Source organism: Myxocyprinus asiaticus, chromosome 9, assembly GCF_019703515.2.
Source record: "Myxocyprinus asiaticus isolate MX2 ecotype Aquarium Trade chromosome 9, UBuf_Myxa_2, whole genome shotgun sequence".
Classification (NCBI taxonomy): domain Eukaryota; kingdom Metazoa; phylum Chordata; class Actinopteri; order Cypriniformes; family Catostomidae; genus Myxocyprinus; species Myxocyprinus asiaticus.
In genome coordinates, this window is record NC_059352.1 from 9,570,117 (window position 1) to 9,591,435 (window position 21,319).

General features: G+C 36.4%; 1 protein-coding gene across 3 annotated transcripts in view; it reads left to right on the forward strand.

The window, feature by feature from the left end:
• The window catches only part of LOC127446037 (rap1 GTPase-activating protein 1-like), a 78,207-nt gene that overhangs the window by 27,301 nt on the left and 29,587 nt on the right, over positions 1 to 21,319 (forward strand). For 2 of the 3 annotated variants that reach the window (XM_051706648.1, XM_051706650.1), the window contains 4 exons: positions 6,740 to 6,836; positions 19,517 to 19,564; positions 20,575 to 20,613; positions 20,994 to 21,182. In XM_051706648.1, the coding sequence (XP_051562608.1) occupies positions 6,740 to 6,836; positions 19,517 to 19,564; positions 20,575 to 20,613; positions 20,994 to 21,182 (373 nt within the window). Of the gene's footprint in view, positions 1 to 6,739; positions 6,837 to 17,919; positions 17,956 to 19,516; positions 19,565 to 20,574; positions 20,614 to 20,993; positions 21,183 to 21,319 lie in introns of all 3 variants that reach the window. The other variant, XM_051706647.1, reaches the window with a different exon arrangement.

The window sequence follows — 21,319 nt, forward strand, 5'->3', positions numbered from 1 at the left end:
TTTGGTTTTACATTACCAGTTTCCACCCTTTTGCTGACCCTTTAAGGATAAGGGATAGTTCACATAAAAATGAAAATTCTCTTCTCATTTACTCATCCTCATGCCATCCCAGATTTGTATGACTTTCTATCTTCTGCTTAAACAAAGATTTTTAGAAGAATATTTCAGCTCTGTAAGTCCTTTCAATGCAAGTGAATGGTGACCAGACCTTTCAAGCCCCAAAAAATTACATAAAGGCAGAATAAAAGTAATCTATATGACTCCAGTGGTTTATTATATGTCTTCTGAAATGAGGCAATCACTTTAGGTGAGAAACAGATCAATATTTCAATACTTTTTTACTATAAATGTCCACTTTCACTTTCAGAATGTGAAAGTAAAAGTGGATATTTATAGTAAATAAGGATTTAAATATTGATCTGTTTCTCACCCACACCTATTATATAGCTTCTGAAGACATATAATAAACCACTGGAGTCAAATAGATTTATTTTATTCTGCCTTTATGTGATTTTTGGGGCTTGAAAGGTCTGGTCACCATTCACTTGCATTGTATGGACATACAGAGCTGAGATATTCTTCTAGAAATTTTTCGTTTGTGTTCAGCAGAAGAAAATCATGCACATCTGTAATGGCATGAGGGTGAGAAAATGAGAGAATTTTCATTTTTGGGTAAACTATCCCTTTAATGTCACATAGTTTTTATTATTATTTTTTTTATTTATTTTTTTGCTACTGTACCTTTAAGACTTCTATACAACATAAATGCACTATGATTGATTAACTCATGGGCTGCAGGTTTGCTGTCAGGTCCAATATAGTTTAACTCTATCTTATCCTTTAATAACAGCCACTTTGCAAAGCCTGCATTACATTTGCACAAAATAAACTTCAGCAACTCTTTCATAATGTTGGGATCCTTCGAAAAACTACATAGAGCAACAGGTAATACACAGCTTAGAACAGCACAACTTTGGTGAACATTTTGGAAAAACTGGAATATTATTTGCTGGTGTTTAGGAATGATAGTATCTATCTTTCTCCTTATTCGCCGTGACTGGGCCAAGCTGTTGAACACCAAATAGTCATTGTTATGTTCATGTTAATATTTTAATGTATTAATCGTTGTGATGTCACAACCATGAGGATTTAGGAATTAGTCATTTGTTGCCCTGCAAAAGCAAAACACTGTAACTAGAAATTTTTCAAAATGAAGTAACAAAAACTTAGACCATGATCTATTTGGGTTTGGCCTGTCAAGTGTTCTCCAAAGTACTATTTCAGACTATATTAAGACTATTTTATAATCTGTATTAGGGCTGAATGATTAACCGAAAAAAAAATCGAAATCGCTATATGACCCAGTGCTATTTTCAACCACAAAGGCTGCAACTTAAGTAAATAGTCTCAACGCGCTGCCCGCTGTGCTGTGCCTATGTGCATGGCTGTTTTGTCTGTAGTGTGTAGTGCTTTCTTAAATACAACGGGATCATTGTATTACACGTGTGGTTTCAGAGTGGTTCTGTGCTCCATACACACAAACCCTATCTATCTGGTGCCCTGAGTGACAGATGTGCTCTGAGTTCAGTTAGGTGTTCTATCGTGATCTGAGCGCATTATTTAAAGTACCGCAGATTTACTTTAATTGCACATTTGTGTAGTTTCACATACCTTTATGTTTGGCCACTACAATTTACTATACGCATTTAAAGTAATCCCATGAGGGTGGGTTTTTTTGTTACAGCAAGGCAGATGAGAGAATTTCACTGCATTTAAAAGACTGTTGTCAACTCAACTAGGGCTGCTACTAACGATTGTTTTGATAATAGATTAATCTAACAATTATTAGAACGATTATTCGACTATTCGGCGATTATTGCAACGATTATTCATTAGCTCTTAACCGATTATTCAGCTTGTGCCCCAACTTAAAAGGTTGTAATAAACATGCTTGCTAACAATAAAGAGGACAAAATAATCTTTTAAAAATAACTCTAAATGACATTCACTAAATTAAAGGGGAAAAAAATACTTTTTATTAAGTTTAATTCAGTAAAGAAATTCACTGCAAAAAAAATCCTATTGTTATCAAGTGTTTTTGTCTTGTTTTCCATTTAAAATGGTCTTTCATGAGAAGCAACATACTAGATATTTAGACTTGCTTTAAGAGAATGTATCTTAAATATAAGTGTATTTTGTATATAAGTGTATTTTTTCACTTGGTTATACTTCTGCGAGTGCAGTAAAGACAAAATATACTTATTCAAGATCTATTCTCTAAAAGCAAGTCTAAATATCTTATATGCTGCTTCTCAGGTGAATGCATCTTTTTTTAAAGGATTTTTAGATCATTTAAAATATTTGTATTTTTAATATTATATTCAACATTCTTAGATAACAATTATTTCTTCTGCAGTATAGCTGCTAAAGAAAAAGGAGTTTTAGATATTTATATTGGAAAACAAGCCAAAACAAAAACAAATTAAAAACATATTTTGTTGCAGTGTATAATGGGGCGAAGACTACCCTCTCTCACCTTTCTGTTCACTTCAATCCATTTTTAACTCACAAAAAAACAAACTCTCTCTTTTTAATAAAGCTGCGTATTGCCAATTTTCTTCACGATACGAAATGCACAGTGACATATATTATTATTCAATAAGTCGCGAGCCATCACGTTAACGAGAGCGCTTCTGTATTTACTTATTTTGTATTTTTGCATTATAATTCACTCATACTTTGCGATCTACATCACCTGAAGCTGTTTGGAAGGTTTAGAGTGCATCTGGTCTGTGAGCTGTGTAATTCTTCCTCTCCTCACTCTGGCGCAAACTGCAGTGCTGCTCTCACGCGTCATCATTAGAGTTTAATGTGATCTCGTGTTATGTTAAATGAGATCAAACGACTATTCAGTGAAAATTTTTGTGGACAGTTTGTAACTGTCGACGTTGTCGATAACGTAGACTAATCGTTTCAGCCCTAAACTCAACTTCAAACAACAGAAACTTCCGTCCCTTCAGTTTTCAAAATAAAAGCTTCTGCTAGAATTGGTTTGAAAAAAGGCTTGAGGGTTTACCGGGACTGCATAGTAAGTTAAGAAATTATTAAAGAAATAAATTACTATTAAATAATAATAATAATAATTATAATAGTTATAATGATAATTATTATTATACAATACTATATTTCTATAATAATTTCTTAACATTATTATTATTGCAATAATATAATATTCAAGTTGACTGGGTTTCAAAAACATTATGATGAAAATTTAACTGACCCTTTCACAAATTAGACAAAACAATGTTTACAAAGCAGACAAATGCAATGTGATTGTGATGCTTTCCCCCACCCCCTCTGCTTCACTGTTTTATTTATTTATTTAGTTTGGTTCTTTTTAGAGGACTCAAGTGTGAACACCCTTTCTAGAACAGTATTTCTGGTCGGCAGTAAAGCATGGGCAAAACATGGTTTAATTTTGGTTAAAAGGAATCACATATGTTTTTTGTTTTATGTCAAAATAATCACAATTCGATATTTGTCCAAATCGTTAAGCCCTAATCTGTATTTGCCTGGACAAGCAAAAAACTTTAAACTGTTCCAGAGTTGGTGTAGTTACTGCTTTTGTCTTTGTGTGGCAGTACATTAAGATTAACGAAGAGTTCCAAAAGATGCTTTCATTTGACACAGGAAATCAACATGTAGCTCCCAAAAGTTCATGTACCCTGAAAACAACCCCATTCAGCTGAATTAAAGACAAGGGCCATTCCCCATCAGACATTTTTGCATCAATTCAAGTTTGAATACATTTCCCTTTAGCACAACCTCCGACCAGGTTCTGGTCCTGTGGGAACCAGGAAAGTAATGGCATTCACATAAACAATGGTGAGGTTGCATTTTCACTCTAAAATGTCCGTTTTACTCCACTGATGATTAGGGTTGGGGTTTAAGTTATGGCAATGGGGTGATAAAATAAGCATTCCTTTTGGGGCTGGGTATCGCCTGGCACCTCACAATATGAGACGTATTGCAATACACGTCACGATTCGATATATTTCAAGACATCACAATATCATAATTTGATTAGATTACTTATCAATTCCAATTTCAAATCATTTGGTTATATTTCAGTTATATACTGATGTCTGATGAAGAGCATGTAGCTCGAAACATCACGTTTTTGTCTCTTGGTAAGCTCATTTGGAAGTAACAGTGTGCCATCTTTGTTGTGTGTTTACATGATATAAATACACAAATAGTTAAATATAAATAACGATACATGGATCTAAAGTATCAACACAATATCATGAGAAATGGTATCGCGATATATCGATATTTGATTGTATCAACACAGCCTGTATTACAGCATTTATGTATAAAAAATACAACTCGCTTTTGGTACCACTCTCTGGACATTTTACACAGAAACTTGAGCTCACGCGTGCCCATACACTCTGAGTACTCGAGTACATCTATAATATACACTTTCTCACTATCTCTTCTACATGTCACTTTGATATTTATTCTCAGTGTAAGCATCATTCATGGCAGTTCATTGGTTAAGTTGTACCTGACTCTTGTGCCACAACTCAGTCAAGCTCAGCTTATGTGCTGTGACAAATCAGCAGCTTGTACTTCTGTCAAAACTCTCAGATGACTTCAGGGGCTTTTGAACACACTACCTGCCATCAGACTAATGAAGTCAGCCATGGTGAACCTCAAGAGGTGAAGAACTAACAAAACACAGATGAGCCTTTGGTGACAGGACATGATGTTGCTGGCATCTGACATCACTTTTATGTTGTGTTTCTGCCACGTACAACCAAAATGTTTTTGTTCTGCTGTCTAGAGTGCTCATTTTGACCTCAGTTTCATTTGGGTTTTAACTGTATGTAAATTGTTCTGTTCAAATTTTCTGTTCAACAATATGGGACACTCTAAAACTCGATTTGTTTGGTCTAATATTGTGTCATCCTTGCATGGTCTTATCTCCTGTGAACTTGTATAATTAATGCAAATACGCATATGTTTTTGTTGCAACTACACAACAAAGACCGTAGTCTCGCTTAGACTGACTTTTGACTATCGGGATGTCTGGTCCATGTTGCAGCTTTCGTTGTACGTATCTTGCACTGTTCTGGTGAAATAAACACTAGAGGTGCTACAACAACTACTTTTATTTGCTTTCACACAAATTATGAGTAAATTGGCAGATTATCAGTACATAAACACATACTTTTTGCCCTGTTCCTCCCAGTAAGAAGGGCATAGGGTTGATCACTTTCGATTGGAATTCACCATTTGTTTCCTGGCAGACCAATAAAAACCTGTTCTCCCTGAAATTACAAAAGCCAGCCAGTCAGAGTGCTTGCAGTTTTAAGAAGCTTTCCACAAATTGCTTTCAAGTTGCCTTCAAAGCTGCTTCTATTTGACCTGCTGGGTTGCTTTGGTGTGTTTGCCACAGTTTCAGTCGCGATCCAGTCATATTGTTGTGATGCATTGCGATGTATTGATCTTGGCACAGGTATTGTAGTTGGTAATTCCGAGCCCATGTATCCAACTGTATCAGGTGGCAGATCACTGTCTGCACTCCCAGTGGTGGTTGCTGTGTCACGTTGATGGTAATTTTTATAAAATGGAACTCTACTCAAATTTATTGCATCGTCAACGGTCAATGTCACTATTGTCACTGAAAATCCGTTCCATTTTGGAAAATTATTGACTTCTGGTCAAATTTATGAGGCAGATCACCCTTGGTGAGATCACCTTTTCAGTCATGGTGCTATTAACTAAATTCATGATCGTCTCAATCAAAATTCAGTGTAATAATAAACTAATCATCTGGTTTCTATCGAGATTGATGAATCATCATCAACTTGTAAAACAAAGTAGTAAAAAACGATTTATGACTTCAGACAGATATTTATATTCCAAGTCTAGACTGTGGTGTGGAGGAACTGATTGTGTACCACATGGCAGAGGAGTTTTCATTTATTTAGGATTGGTTGTTAAAAGCACCACGAGGCTGAGAAGAGTCGATGCGATGTGTAATAATGTGTTTGAGCTGAGCTTCTGAGTTGAGACAAATACATGCCACTGTAGGAGGGCATGAAAGAAACCAGAAGGTTTGTTCCTTCCCCATGCAGCATGTGCTATTGAGCCTTACTATTTTGTAGTCTGTGTTCGCACACACCTGTGGCTCTTTGAGCATCTTGTATTGCATAATAACTAATCAATTCCTTCTCAGTTGGAGAAATCGATGACACAGAGTTGAATAATTTGATAGCTCTAATTTGATCTTCAGACAAACACTTAAACGAATTTCACGGCATGATGAAATGTGCCAATTTGAATGATAATATCTTGAGTTATTAAAGGAATAATGCACACCAAACATCATTTACTCATTCCGCACTTTCTTTCAACACAAAAGGTGAATTTTTGAAGAATAACTCTTCAGAAAGTAGTGGGAACTGGGTCTGCAGAAGGTCCAAAAAAAAAAAAAAAAAAAAGAAAGAAACACTATAAATGTATCAAAGCATCTTAAAAGTTGCCCAAATGGATCCTGTGCTATATTCTGAGATTTCTGAAGGAAATTCTCCAAAACTTTATTGGAAAAAAGTCATACAAGTTTTGAAAAAGGGAGGAAATGTACATAAATTTCATTTTTGGGTGTACTATTCTTTTAATGTTTTCATTTTATTCATCTGTTTTGCTAAGGATCTTTTTATTTCCACAGGAAACAAGATGGGCAAATCCCGCGGATATCTGACACATTAGAACGTACTGTTCTGGTCAAGTCTTTCTCGACAACACCTGCTCCAACTCTTATAAAGGTGGGACAGATTTTAATATCTCACTTTTCTTATGGAATTTTATTTTCCAACATCGGCTGCATTTCTTTCCTTCTCCTTTTTACCAGTCTTTTCCTTTTCCCTGTGACAACCATCTTTGCAAATAGATTAGCTTCTTTTATGTGTTTGTATCTATAATTTCTTTCTTTCTTGAAAAAGTGAGAAAGTGGCACTATAGAAAAAAATTATGGAATCAATTATTAATTTAAAGATAATGTTAATTGATTCAATTAGTAATTAATTCAATTGTTGAATTAATTCAGTTATAAAATAATTCTTAATAAATCCAAAAATGTAAATAAATACATTGCTTTTCAAACTGACTAATAAACAGGCATTTACAATTTTAAGGTTGTACATTCAGGTGTAAAAATGTAACATTAAATTAATGAATCAGTAAATAACTTTTAAAAGATTTAAACTTATAAATGACATTTTAAAAATGTCAGTTGCTTTTCTTTATCCACTTGACAAACAAGTTACATTACATTTTACAATTTATTTTACAATTAATAAATTCAAAATCAATTCCTTCATTTTATTTCTAAGTAGCATCCCTAGCTATCCATACATTTTTTTTTTTTTTTTTTTTTTTTTTAAACTCTCCCTTAATCAGGTGAAGAGTGTCACCAGATAAATCTACACTAGCACTTCAAAACTTCCCCTCATTGACCAACATCCCACTTTAAAAAAGTACTTTGTTGAGGGACGGAATGCTAATTTGCTTTAAAAAGAAATCAAAGCTCCTCAAGTCTTGGAGACTTACTGATGAACCGCAAATTAAAGCACTTCAATGACTGTGGCACCTTTAAGTATGAGCAGAACTTTGAAACAGGCTGAGATTGAGTTCACTTCAAAAAATCATTTTCCTAATCAATGTTTTTGTCTTGTTTTCCAGTAAAAATATCTAAATATTCTTAAAATAAGGTTTCATTTCTTGAGAAGCAAAAAATGTGCAAGAAAACAGAATCTTGAATTAGGTTTACTATTCTTAGCCCATAGACTAGTTTTTATCTTGTTTTAAAAGGGAAAGTTCACTCAAAAATGACAATTCTGTCATAATTTACAGTGCATCTGGAAAGTATTCACAGCGCTTCACTTTTTCCACATTTTGTTATGTTACAGCCTTATTCCAAAATGGATTAAATTCATTATTTTCCTCAAAATTCTACAAACAATACCCCATAATGACAACATGAAAGGAGTTTGTTTGAAATCTTTGCAAATGTATTAAAAATGAAAAAAAATTACATGTACATAAGTATTCACAGCCTTTGCCGTGACACTCAAAATTGAGCTCAGGTGCATCCTGTTTCCACTGATCATCCTTGAGATGTTTCTACAACTTGATTGGAGTCCACCTGTGGTAAATTCAGTTGATTGGACATGATTTGAAAAGGCACACACCTGTCTATATAAGGTCCCACAGTTAACAGTGCATGTCAGAGCACAACCCAAGCCATGAAGTCCAAGGAATTGTCTGTAGACCTCCGAGACAGGATTGTATAGAGGCACAGATCTGGGGAAGGTTACAGAAAAATGTCTGCAGCATTGAAGGTCCCAATGAGCACAGTGGCCTCCATCATCCGTAAATGGAAGAAGTTTGGAACCACCAGGACTCTTCCTAGAGCTGGCCGCCCGGCCAAACTGAGCGACTGGGGGAGAAGGGCCTTAGTCAGGGAGGTGACCAAGAACCCAATGGTCACTCTGACAGAGCTCCAGCATTTCTCTGTGGAAAGAGGAGAACCTTCCAGAAGAACAACCATCTCTGCAGCACTCCACCAATTAGGCCTGTATGGTAGAGAGGCCAGACAGAAGCCACTCCTCAGTAAAAGGCACATGACAGCCCGCCTGGAGTTTGCCAAAAGGCACCTGAAGGACTCTCAGACCATGAGAAACAAAATTCTCTGGTCTGATGAAACAAAGATTGAACTCTTTGGCCTGAATGGCAAGCATCATGTCTGGAGGAAACTAGGCACCGCTCATCACCTGGCCAATACCATCCCTACAGTGAAGTATGGTGGTGGCAGCATCATGCTGTGGGGATGTTTTTCAGAGGCAGAAACTGGGAGACTAGTCAGGATCGAGGGAAAGATGAACGCAGCAATGTACAGAGACATCCTTGATGAAAACCTGCTCCAGAGTGCTCTGGACCTCAGTCTGTGGCGAAGGTTCATCTTCCAACAGGACAATGACCCTAAGCACACAGCCAAGATAACAAAGGAGTGGCTCCGGGACAACTCTGTGAATGTCCTTGAGTGGCCCAGCCAGAGCCCAGACTTGAACCCGATTGAACATCTCTGGAGAGATCTGAAAATGGCTGTGCACCGACGCTCCCCATCCAACCTGATGGAGCTTAGGAGGTCCTGCAAAGAAGAATGGGAGAAACTGCCCAAAAATAGGTGTGCCAAGCTTGTAGCATCATACTCAAAAAGACTTGAGGCTGTAATTGGTGCCAAAGGTGCTTCAACAAAGTATTGAGCAAAGGCTGTGAATACTTATGTACATGTGATTTTTATTTTTGTTTTTTTTTTTAATAAATTTGCAAAGATTTCAAACAAACTTCTTTCACGTTGTTATTATGGGGTATTGTTTGTAGAATTTTGAGGATAATAATGAATTTAATCCATTTTGAAATAAGGCTGTAACATAACAAAATGTGGAAAAAGTGAAGTGCTGTGAATACTTGGTGTTATATAAAAGAAACATTTGTACAATCACTTCAGGGTCTTTTTTGAACCACACTGGCTTGTAATGTGAATTTAGTTTCCGCATGATCCTAGTGAAATTGGAATCTAAACAAGTTACCATACAATATATTCTTTATTAAATGTTTGTTGTCATTATGGATTATGGACTTTGCTCTATGGTTTTTTTTGTGTTCTGACTTCTAAAAGTAAGCATCATTGTGTATCTAGTTCCTTTAGTTCAACTGGTAGAGCTTGGTGTGAATGATGTCCAGAAAATGGGTTCAATTCCCAGTAAACACACATACAGAAAAACATTAGATGTACTGTAAGTCACAATGGATAAAAGCACTTGTAAATGTAGTAATGCATGCAGTAAGGTAAGTGAGGTTTTATTATACATAGAGAGCATGGTCCACAAATGGGTTGGCAAGTCTTACAATTGTCATATCCCATTGGAAAGAAAAATTACATGTGAGTTTTCTTGAAAATCTCAGGGTTTTTTTCTATACGGCATTGAGACTAAATGGAGAGCATATTGGATTTTTGCAAGAAGTCTCTTGCTGCTTGGATTTTTCTCTTGAGAAAAAGACCCCAGTAATCTCACAGTCTCTCACATGTAATCTCACAAGTAATATCCTCTAGAGTTTCAGAAGAGATTGCAACAATTTTGAAATCTTTGGTCAGATTTGCCAAGTCTGCAATCAAATTGATTCAAAATGAACTCAAACATTTCCCATTAAGTTCTTCCAAAACTAAATTATCGAAGTTTTGCAATCCACATTCATTTTATAGCACTATATTCTTACTTTATATCAACAATTGTCTCCGTTGTTTCTGACTTTATATTTTACTAAGGAATTTTAAGAGAACCATCTGAGGAAAAAATTGATACTTAAATTAAGTGTAATGCAGAACACCATGAAGTCTCCCAAGCCATGAAAGAGCAACCTCTGAACAATAAAATTTTCTTCTGGGGTCTGGCTGAGAGAAATGGTTTTCCCATACATATTACCTCCAGACTCTGTAAACACCTTGATCCTAGGAACAAGAGGGATGATCCAGTATTCAAAGGATTTGTGTGCTACTGTACATTAGATTCCCTTAAATCCCAGAGAAATAACAGTATTGGACAGAATGATTTTACCACATCACCACTTTATAACTCTTTTGGGAAACCCAGCAGAATGAGTTAATGCAAACTTGGAATTGTTAGTGAAGGAAAAATTATAGATAAAAAAAAAACACTGAACTTCTTTAGAAAGAGGTTTATATCCTATCTCCTTATCATTTCTTTGCTTTGTTTGCACATTTGTCATATAGCCATATTTGATTCTATTTTCGGTCATATTCACATCACGTTCTCGCATTAAGGTTTTGCAAACACTCGTCTGCACACAACACACACACAGTTTTGTAGTAATTCTGTAATACTGTAGAGGCAAAGTTGGCAAACACGCTGTAGTTGTGCTACTCTGACCGTAATGTGACAACAGGATGTCATATTAAATTTCAGGAACTGTGACATTGTCATTACAGTTTGTGTACATTTTTAGTCTGATTTCTGCAGACTTAGGAGGTAAAGGCTAAGACTACTAGATTAAAATGACTAACAGACACTCTGTAATGTGGAATTGATAGGGAGGAAATATTTAGAGAGAGACATGCAAATCACTGCCAGTGCATTGCAATGCAACACACATCACCTTGCCTGTTTCCTCTGAAGTAGTGTTTCCCAAACTGGGGTACGCGAATACAATTCTGAGATTTACCATTCTTTTAATTTCATCACAGTCTAAAATAACATTCAAACCCAGTTCATGTATTTCTCATTGGCAAAAATATTTTTGTGTGCCCCCTAGTGTAGAAACACCAAAATGGTTGTCATAAAGGTCAGATAAATATGCAATGAAATAACCCTATATTTTGCAGTTAAAAAAATGCATCTGCTCACGCGTTGTGCGTCATACAAGTATCTTTATCGCCAGCCTAGCACACTGCTAGGTGACGTAGCTTAGTGATAGCAAGTAAAATTGATACTTCACTGTTTTGCCAGACTCGCACATGTCAGTTGTCCACGATTTTTGTCTTTTTTTTTTTCTTAGTTTAAAATGTAATTTGTATTTAAGGTTAGATGCATAGGGAGTTTTGATTCTGATGGTATAAGTTCATAAGCTTTGATGACAGGTGTCAGACATCCGGTGCCACCAAATAATTTTCCACATACACGCAGTTATTTTCACTCACATTTGCTTGCACGCTAGAGACTTGTTTTTACATTGTTGCATGATGTTTTTTCAGCAAATGAGCTCAACCTTGCTAACAGTGTCAAATGTGACATAAAATATCACTTTGAGCTGACCTCGCAATTGCACAGATACTTGCCCGCAATGCTCGAAGTCGGCCGGCAATGCCGTACCTGCAGTGATGCGCAATTCCAGGCACAGGACCGAACGATATTCTTGCGATACAGTGAGGGGGGAGTTTTCAGGTTATGCAGTTATATCATATCTAACATAATCATCTCATTCGGTAAGCCATTTATTCAATATGTATATGAATAATATAGCATGTTTAATATAAGGGAGTTGTTTTACAAAGATAATTGTGTTAAAATACATGTTTTCAAAATACATTGTGTGAATGTTATCTATGCGTTAGAGAGGGGGTACGCGAAAGGATGTTGAATGTTTGGAGGAGTACGCCACTGTAAAAAGTTTGGGAACAACTGCTCTACTGTATATATCACTAACCTTTTAAGGTCATCTGAAGGGTCTTGATTTAGTTAAAGTCTTGCGATTTCAACAGCCCCATCTTAGAAAGCATGCAAACCTTCACAAGCCTTCTAACATCACTAAAGTCAAATTGGAATTAGGGCTGGGCGATAGGACGATGGAATCGGATACCGACAATGTCTTACAAGGATCACGATGCCGATTGCGAACAGACAATGATCGACAATATCGAGAAATGGCAAAACCATGGATCTGGTGAGTCGCCAAATATATTAAACAGTGGCCGGCCAGGGTGTGAAACTAGCACCCGCCACCCTCAAAATGCGACGAGGCTGAATCCAGTTCGCAAGCTCCTCATCCAAATGTATTTCATGCGCTGGTAATTTTGCTCATCTACTCGCAACAGGCAGGCGACCTATAAGACGTCTCGACGAGTGACGCATGACATGGAATGCTGTTAGTCACAAAGACATGCGCTTGAAGAAGCACACTTTATTATATTTTCAGGAACAGACAAAAGAAAAGCCGTCAATGCTTGTGTCTGATTCGCTGTTTGTTCAGAGGCATGCAGCAGGAGCCGGTCATGTGAAACATGCATGTCGGTGTGCAGCGCAAGCCTGTCTCGTGGGGCAAGCGCATGTAAAGTGTGTTCACTCTTTTTTTTTTTTTTTTTCTCTCTGTTTCATTCGTCTGAAAACTGTTTGCAAGAATAATGTCGTCTATGAGAATGCTGCAAATTATCTCTGATTATCTCGGGAGGTGCTGTGAGTTTAGTTTGCTTTATTTCCACGTGGTTGGCATGCATTGTGAATGCAGCTCATAAAATAATACAAGACACTTTCACCTTGAACCTAAAATTTAGTTTTATTTTATTTTCTTTAGGCAGCATTAACTGTATAAAATTTCGATAAGAACACACATTTGGCAGCAATAGTTTGGGGGAACAAGGGAATTTATTAGGCTTATTTATTATGATTATTGTCTTTACATTTATGATTGTCTTAAGTTCTTAATCTGTAGGCTATTAGTAATTTTCCACCTGTTGTCGTTGACGGTTGCTTGCGTGATGGCAAATGGGGTTGTTGGAGATGATAAATGTTTGGATTTGGGGAGGTGGTTATATAAGATTTTTTTGATCACTTCATTATTTTATTGCTTTTTTCGTTTAGTTTAAAGTGCAATTTGAATTTAAAAATGTCTTCTTTTTTTTTTTTGTATGTTTTTTTGTGTTTCAATAAATGTATTACATTTTTAAAGCAAAATCAATAAAGCAAAAAAATTCACCGACCCTTAACAGGGGGGTTGACGATGTAATCGGATATTGCGATACTTTCTATGGCTATTATCGCTAAAATATTATTTACATATCGCCCAGCCCTAGTTGGCATCAGTTTTCTGTGGTTAATCAACAATAATTGTCCAATATGAGACCCTTTGAAATTGAAGTTTGCCTTTGTCCATGAATAATGCACTGTTCTCACATATTTTTGATTGATCTTTCAGTAAATAGTGTTTAGAAATAATTTTCATTTAATGTTCTGTCTCATTAGCCATAATTACATTTGTATTCATTTTAAAGAACATCTATTATGGTTTTTAAACATGCCTAATTTTATTTTAAAGGTCTCAAACAATAGATTTACATGCATCCAAGGTCAAAAAACACTTTAATTTGCTCATAATTTAAATTGCAGCATTACCTTTTTTTCCCAGTGTCAAAAATGACTCGTTCAATTATCTGTTCTAAAAGATTCATTCTAAACTCCTCCTTTCAGAGAGCCTACTCTGCTCTGATTGGTCAGGTGTCCCAGTCTGTTGTGATTGGTCTACCGCTTAGTGTAGTGTTTGAGGGCGGGTCAAAGCTGTTCGCGAGCAGCCAGTGAAGACCAGAGTCCGGTTTTTTGTTACCAAATTATGTAGGTTAGTACAGGAAGTAAGTGTGGAATTACTAACGACTCGTTTCAGGTGTTCAGAATCGGTTCTTTCTTTTGGGAGTCAATAAATCCATTTGTCGTGCACTTTGATTTTTGAAACTTTGCAGATCTTTTTACATTCACAAACAGCTATATAACACACTACATGAAAGATAATATTTGAAAAACCATAATAGGTGCTCTTTAATGCATTGGCCTTGGCCTTTGACAAACCTATTTCGGTCAACCACTAGTTGTAGTTTAAAGAATTTGAGTTGTTTGTCTTCATCTGGTCACCTTTTGGCCTTACAGCTTTTAAAAATTCTACAAATTGAAAAGGACTGTTGGTTTTGCTCTGTGTTGTACACCTACTCAATACATATGGCATCAGTCGGCAAACACACACATACACACAAACACATACTGTATACACTCACAAACATAACCACATATCAGTTACCAGTAATGTTCATTAAAGGCTGTTTCATGGGGCACACTTGACTGAAATTGGGAAGTTCCTGCAGATTGGGGAAGCTGTCAGTCTTTTTTTGACCTCCCTACTGCGTTTCTCACGAGCAGATCACACATGAAGATAGAGAGAACAACAGCAAGAGAAAGGCAAGCAGGCAGGCGGATAGCTAAGTCTTTCGTTTCAGGTCAAATTTGTCTCTCTCAGGGCTTCACGATGGCTAAGATCGTGTACAGTTTTCGCAGTCCAGCTCTCGTTGCCATGCGCCATCGCAGGCGGTACAGTGATGTGAGTAGACTTTACCTTACTATATAGACAAAGCAAGAATAATGGTGTGAGAAAATATCAATATATACAGTATGTATGCAGTATGACCAAGAGTGAGAGAGTAGATGTAACAAATACAGTAAGTGTAAACATGAAAATGTATAAGTTTATATCATTACTTTAATGCATCAGGAAATTTGACTTTTGAATTGGTTTGAAATTCTCATGATTCTCAATGGTGATTCTAATTGATCAAGTATCCCATAATGTAATACGGTAATAAAAATCATCCTGATTTTCTGGACACGATAATATTTGTATTTAAATTGGGTGAAATTAAAGACAGTATAACAAATACTACTATAATGTATATATTTTGTTTTTACGTTACAGAAATGAGAATGAGATTTCTTTGCATTGTGGTAATGAGAGTTAAGTGTTTAATTGACATTAATAATGTCAAATAATAATTGACAAAATGTCAAAATGCAGCAATTCTTAATGGTAAATGAAATAGGTTTCATTTTCAGTTTGCATATTTTAGGGTATTTTAGGGTAAAATATGACCTTGACATGTTAATGACAGGTTTTGTGAGATGTACCTATAAATATGTATTTTAAAGGTGCGATATGTAACAATTTTCCTGTAATATTCACCTATTTTTGGCCAATGTGTGAATGACTTGTAAAGCAACTTAAGAAAATGAGCCCTTCCCGGACTTCCTAGGTTGCCTATTAAAAGCCTGTAGACTGATATTTATGCGAAGGGAGCGGGTCACTTTTGCCGGGAAAATCCAAAGGATGCGACGTTTATGCGCGCTCCCGAGAGCCTTGCCTCAGTGCTTCTCTTCCACTATTCAACAGCGACAACTGTCTACAACACTAGGTAACGTTATCTTAGAGATGGAATCCAGCAAAGGGCCGGCTTCCAGCACAACACCGACTCCTACACAAACTCAGAGTAAGCAAAAAAAAAAAAAAAATGTATCTACTGAATCCCGTCTGGCTAAGCGGGAACATGATCGTGATCGAGCGAAAACTAGAGTGAACATCGGCAGGGCATTTGATTCCTGGAGGGACCTTAATTCGGTTTTGGGGATTAAAACCGACACTGAATTGCCGTTCTTCCTATTGGACAGGTAAGCTTACATAAATGCAAAGCATGTGAAATATAGTGCCATAAGGATTGATCTGTGTAATTTTAGCTAACTTGATCTTGCCTGCTAATGCTGACGAATTGTAAGCTACCTTGCTTCGTAACTTTCAAATAAATTCAACGATCTTCTCTTTATACTAAAAGTCAGGTATGCTGATTCACAGTAACTGACATAAACAATGCTAATCTGTAATTATTCAGCAAGGTAAACTACAATAACACATGAAATGAATGCTAGACAATGTTCAAGATAATGCAAAAAGACCCATAGTGTAACGTAACTTTATTATTAAGTTACTATTATTATAAAACAATAGCGCATTGATATATCAAAATGACAGTTGTGATGGAATCACATCAATACTGAATTGTGTCAAAATATTTATAATGTACATTCTATTTTATAAACAGCTTCTGTCATTATCCAACAAATTTAGCTAACAGCTATTGATAAATCTGGCTAGCTAGCTAACGCTGACATAGGCTATCGTATAAATGCAGTCAATGTATCATGCAAAGAAAAGTGATTACTTCAAACTACAGTCTCGCATATTCAGACCTATATCCACACTTTGTTTTAGCCCTGTTCCAGCACTGGAGAGTCAAATATAATATACAGTCTCAAAGTTTGTAGTAAAACAATCATAACTGTGTAATTTTAATTATGATACCTCATCTGTCAGCATGATGTCGGTGAATCACGTTCAGTCTCTTTGTACGTTACGTCATTGATTTTTGTCGATGCTTGCTCGCTCGCTCGCATCCCTATGGAGTGTGTAGCTGACTGCAGTTCACTTAACGGGCACAGGTGTCATTAATAACAAGGGTTTCTGAATCTTACATACTGCACCTTTAAGCTAATGCCAAATTATCAATTGTTATAGGTTTAAAGACTTGATTTGAACTGATAGATTTGTATTGATAATAGAATTGATTCATATATGCATGTGTAGGATCCTAAGAGGTCACAGGGTGTGCTTTGTAACCTTGTGATGCAATAGTGTTATAGGTTGTCTTCATTGAGAAAGAATTCCCAATCTTATGTTGGGAAATGTCCAATTGACCAACCACTTCTGTGTCCTTTTAGTTGATTCGTCACAGTTTGTGAAATTGATTTGGGAAGTAGCATTCTGGAACTGATTCACATTTAGACATAGCGAACGTATAGTAGCTGTGTGTGTTTGGTTCTGGTGAATCGGCAAGGTATAAAGAGAAACACATTGAAGTTCTAGTTTCACTACTGGCTCTTGTCTCATTGCAGACTGTAGTCATTTAAGGTCCACTGAACTCTGTATGTCGACATGCATATGTTTGTGTGTATTTGATGAGGGCTAGATATCAACTAGCATTACAGGAATAGTTTAACCGAAAATTACTGTCATCATTTACTCACACTGATGTCATTCTAAACCCGTGCAGCAGCATGAACATTCTTTAAAGCAAATCATTTTGTGTCCCACAGAAAAAAGACAAATGACAGTAGAAGGCAGTGATTTCTATAAAACATTTCCCATAATTCATGCTGGCTTCTTATTCCAGGCTGATATTTATTGTGAGCTTTAGGCTCATTGAAATGATATGGCAGCTGTAGTTAGTCAGGTCACATCCTTCGTACGCACAGCTGTGCTGTCCCAGTGTTAAATGATGATGTTTCACAGTCTTGTCTTCCATTGAGATGAACGGCAAGAGAGAAAGGACATCTGGATGTTTAATGCCGTGTCGATCGGTGGATCGAGGGAGGTCGCGCCGCCCATTACTGAAATGCCACAGTCATTGTCAATGGTCTCGCAGACTGTTTGATCTCATTTTTTCTCTCTCTCTCTCTCTCTGATTCTTAGACGTCAGATATATTTGCAATGATAGAGCGAATGCAGGTGAGATTTTGTGTTTGTGGCTTTACCTGCAAAGTTGAAAGCTAATGTGATCTTTCGCTTTTTTCTTGCTCTTTTGGCCTCTGAACTTTTTATATCTGCAATAAGGTGACACCTTCCTTGTTTTTGTTTTATTATATCTTTTTACTCATCCTCTATGTTCTTGTGTTCTCTCTCAACTCATCACTCATTCTATATTCACTTTAACATATATAATGTATAATTTATACTCTTTAAATCTGTCATTCAGTCAATTAGTGTTTTAATCCTTTACATGCTGTATATTGTCTAATTTCACTGTCTGAGATTTGCAATGAAATGTTTTCTAACGATAAATATGCATTTCAGCAAGAATTCAGATTTATATATTTGGTATTCTGGTCATTTATATTAGTATATACACTCACCAAGCACTTTATTAGGAACACTATGGTCCTAATAAAGTGCCTGACGAGGTCTTCTACTGTTGTAGCCCATCTGCCTCAAGGTTCGACATGTTGTGCATTCTGAGATGCTATTCTGCTCACTACAATTGAACAGAGTGGTTATCTGAGTTACCATAGCCTTTTTGTCAGCTCGAACCAGTCTGCCCATTCTCTTGTTGACCTCTCTCATCAACAAGGTGTTTCTGCCCGCAGAACTGGCGTGACTTGATGTTTTTTGTTTTTGGCACCATTCTGAGCAAACTCTAGAGACTGTTGTGTGTAAAAATCCCAGGAGATCAGCAGTTACAGAAATACTCAAACCAGCACGTTTGGCACCAACAATTATGTCACGGTCGAAATCACTGAGATCAAATTTTTTCCCCATTCTGATGGTTGATGTGAACACTAACTGAAGCACCTGACCTGTATCTGCATGATTTTATGCATTGTACTGCTGCCACACGATTGGCTGATAAGATAATTGCATAAGTAGGTGTACAGATGATCCTAATAAAGTTCTCAGTGAGTGCAGACATACTGTATATAGAAATGCGCCAATACAAAATATGCATGTCAATAGCAGTATCAGATTATTTTGGCCCTCATTTATCGATACTGATAGTTTGGTGGCTCTGCTTTTTTATGCTACCATGTTTCTAATCACTGATAACTAATTACACAACTTCAAAATACATTTTAATGAGTAATCAAATTAATTGTGTTAAAAGTTTTAACTGTAGTTCCACCCGCTGCAATTCTAGCTGCGTAAAGCTTACAAATTGCACTTCAGCTATAATTGTCACCCAATTCAAAGTAATTCCACACATTTTCTTTCACACACAATACGAGTTATAGGCTAATTGTTTGCCATGTTTTTCTGCCCCCTTTTGACAGGAAATAATCAACCCTGATTATTACCTGTTTTAAACAATCGCCTGTTGCACAGATAATTGCTTTTATCAGTCCGTACCGATGTTTGGCCGATACATTGGTGCATCTCTAATTATTTAGTATATTATATAATAATAGTGTATTAAACTGTTAATTTTATTCATTTGGATTATGTTCTGAAATTACTGTATTATATGTTTTTATATATTAAATATACTCTAAAATGCATGTTGTTTTATTTAACACAGGGCAGTAGAATGGATGAACAGAGGTGCACACTACCACCTCCCCTCAAAGTAAGTTTATTTATGTAGGCCCACACACACACACACAGACAAGCTTCAAGTGTTATAGCCATTACATAATGTTCTCACAGCAAACTCCCTGCTATCAGAGCTATGTATCACATGTATAGAGAAACACAATGTTGCTTTTATTATAATATATATATATATAGAAATGTGTGTCTTAGCCCTCATTCTCACAGGTTTACATCACACAATCTTAAAAAACATGCAAAACCCAGAATCGACTCCATATACACACACAAACACATTGACACATAATACAATGCTTTATTCATTCACGGTCAAATGTTTATTAGTGGTGTTATCTAAGGCAAGCATCACTATTACTATTGCTCATACTCAAGGTTACTGGTTTAAACAAAGCCCTAAGTAATCAACTTTGGCACATAAAACACAGTTTGTGTTATGGACATGAATGATACCTTAAATCGTGTGGCTTTCTGATGCTTTTACATTTCTAAGCAGTCTGACTTTGGCGGCCAGTAAAACAGGCAAAAACAACCCCTTGAACTTACATTGAAGGAGGTACTTGAGCCATATTTAGGGAACCAGAATATCACAGAGACTAGGGGGTGGACTCTTTTGACTTGGACCAGTAAGCAACAACCCTAAATACCTTAGAAACCACCCAGAGTAACTCCCAGGCAACCACCCGCAACATCCTAGTACTATGTTGGCGAGTTTTGTACAGGGAAGAACCTCTCACTTTTTCAACAGCAAATGTAAAAATCTATGTTGATCAAGTTTATATTTATTGGATATAGAAGTCACATCTGCCAGCACAAAACAGCTGAGCATGTGATCTGTGTCTCGCTCCCCAGGCCTTGTTAATATTGTGTACAGTTCAGGGTTTGTTTGGAATCATGTGTCTCAGCAGGTCTAGAGTTCAGGGGTTTTGCTCTGTAAGCCTTTCATATTTCCTTCATCTACAGCTTAGAGCTACTCGAATGATGGGCTCAAAACATATAATATCTGATCGCTCTATTTATATTTCACAGACAGAGGAAGACTACATTCCATATCCTGGCGTACATGAGGTAGAAATGTTACAAAAACATTTTAGATGTGGCTCCAGAGAGTATTTGTACAGTAAAGCCACACTTAAAAATGTATGAATTTCATTGCATTAGAAACCAAAAAACAACTATGTCATTAATTTGAACCAACTTGTCCCAAAAGCAATTTTGAACAATATATCTATAGTTGCATAATTTAAAACCCAACAAACATCTTATTGTGAATGTTTTGCTCGTTCTATCTTTCCTTAGAATAAATGCCACTTGCTTTGATATTTTGTTATATAATGCAAAAACATTCAGACATTTTTAAGTGTGGCTTAAGTGCTAAAATGCTTTTTTGGCCACTGCATATTAAACTAGTCCATGTAGTACAATTTTTCTTTTTGTTTGGTTGGCAGGTATTGGGTCGTACAGGCCCTTTGCCTCTCATTCTGCTGCCGCAGTTTGGGGGTTACTGGATTGAAGGGACCAATCATGACTTAAGCTCCTCCCCTACACCAGAGGAACCACCCCCCTGCCCCGCATCACAGGTCAAACTTGAGACAAACAGTATAGCAAAGATCTACAGGAAACACTTCCTGGGCAAGGTGAGAGACTTGAATTCTGGCCATTCAGTTTTTGATGATTACACTCTGAAACACAATTTTTGTTCCTGGGTTGTAAGTGTTATTTTCTAATTGTTTATGCCTCAAAAGTATAGAAAATGGCTATTATTCCCCATAAA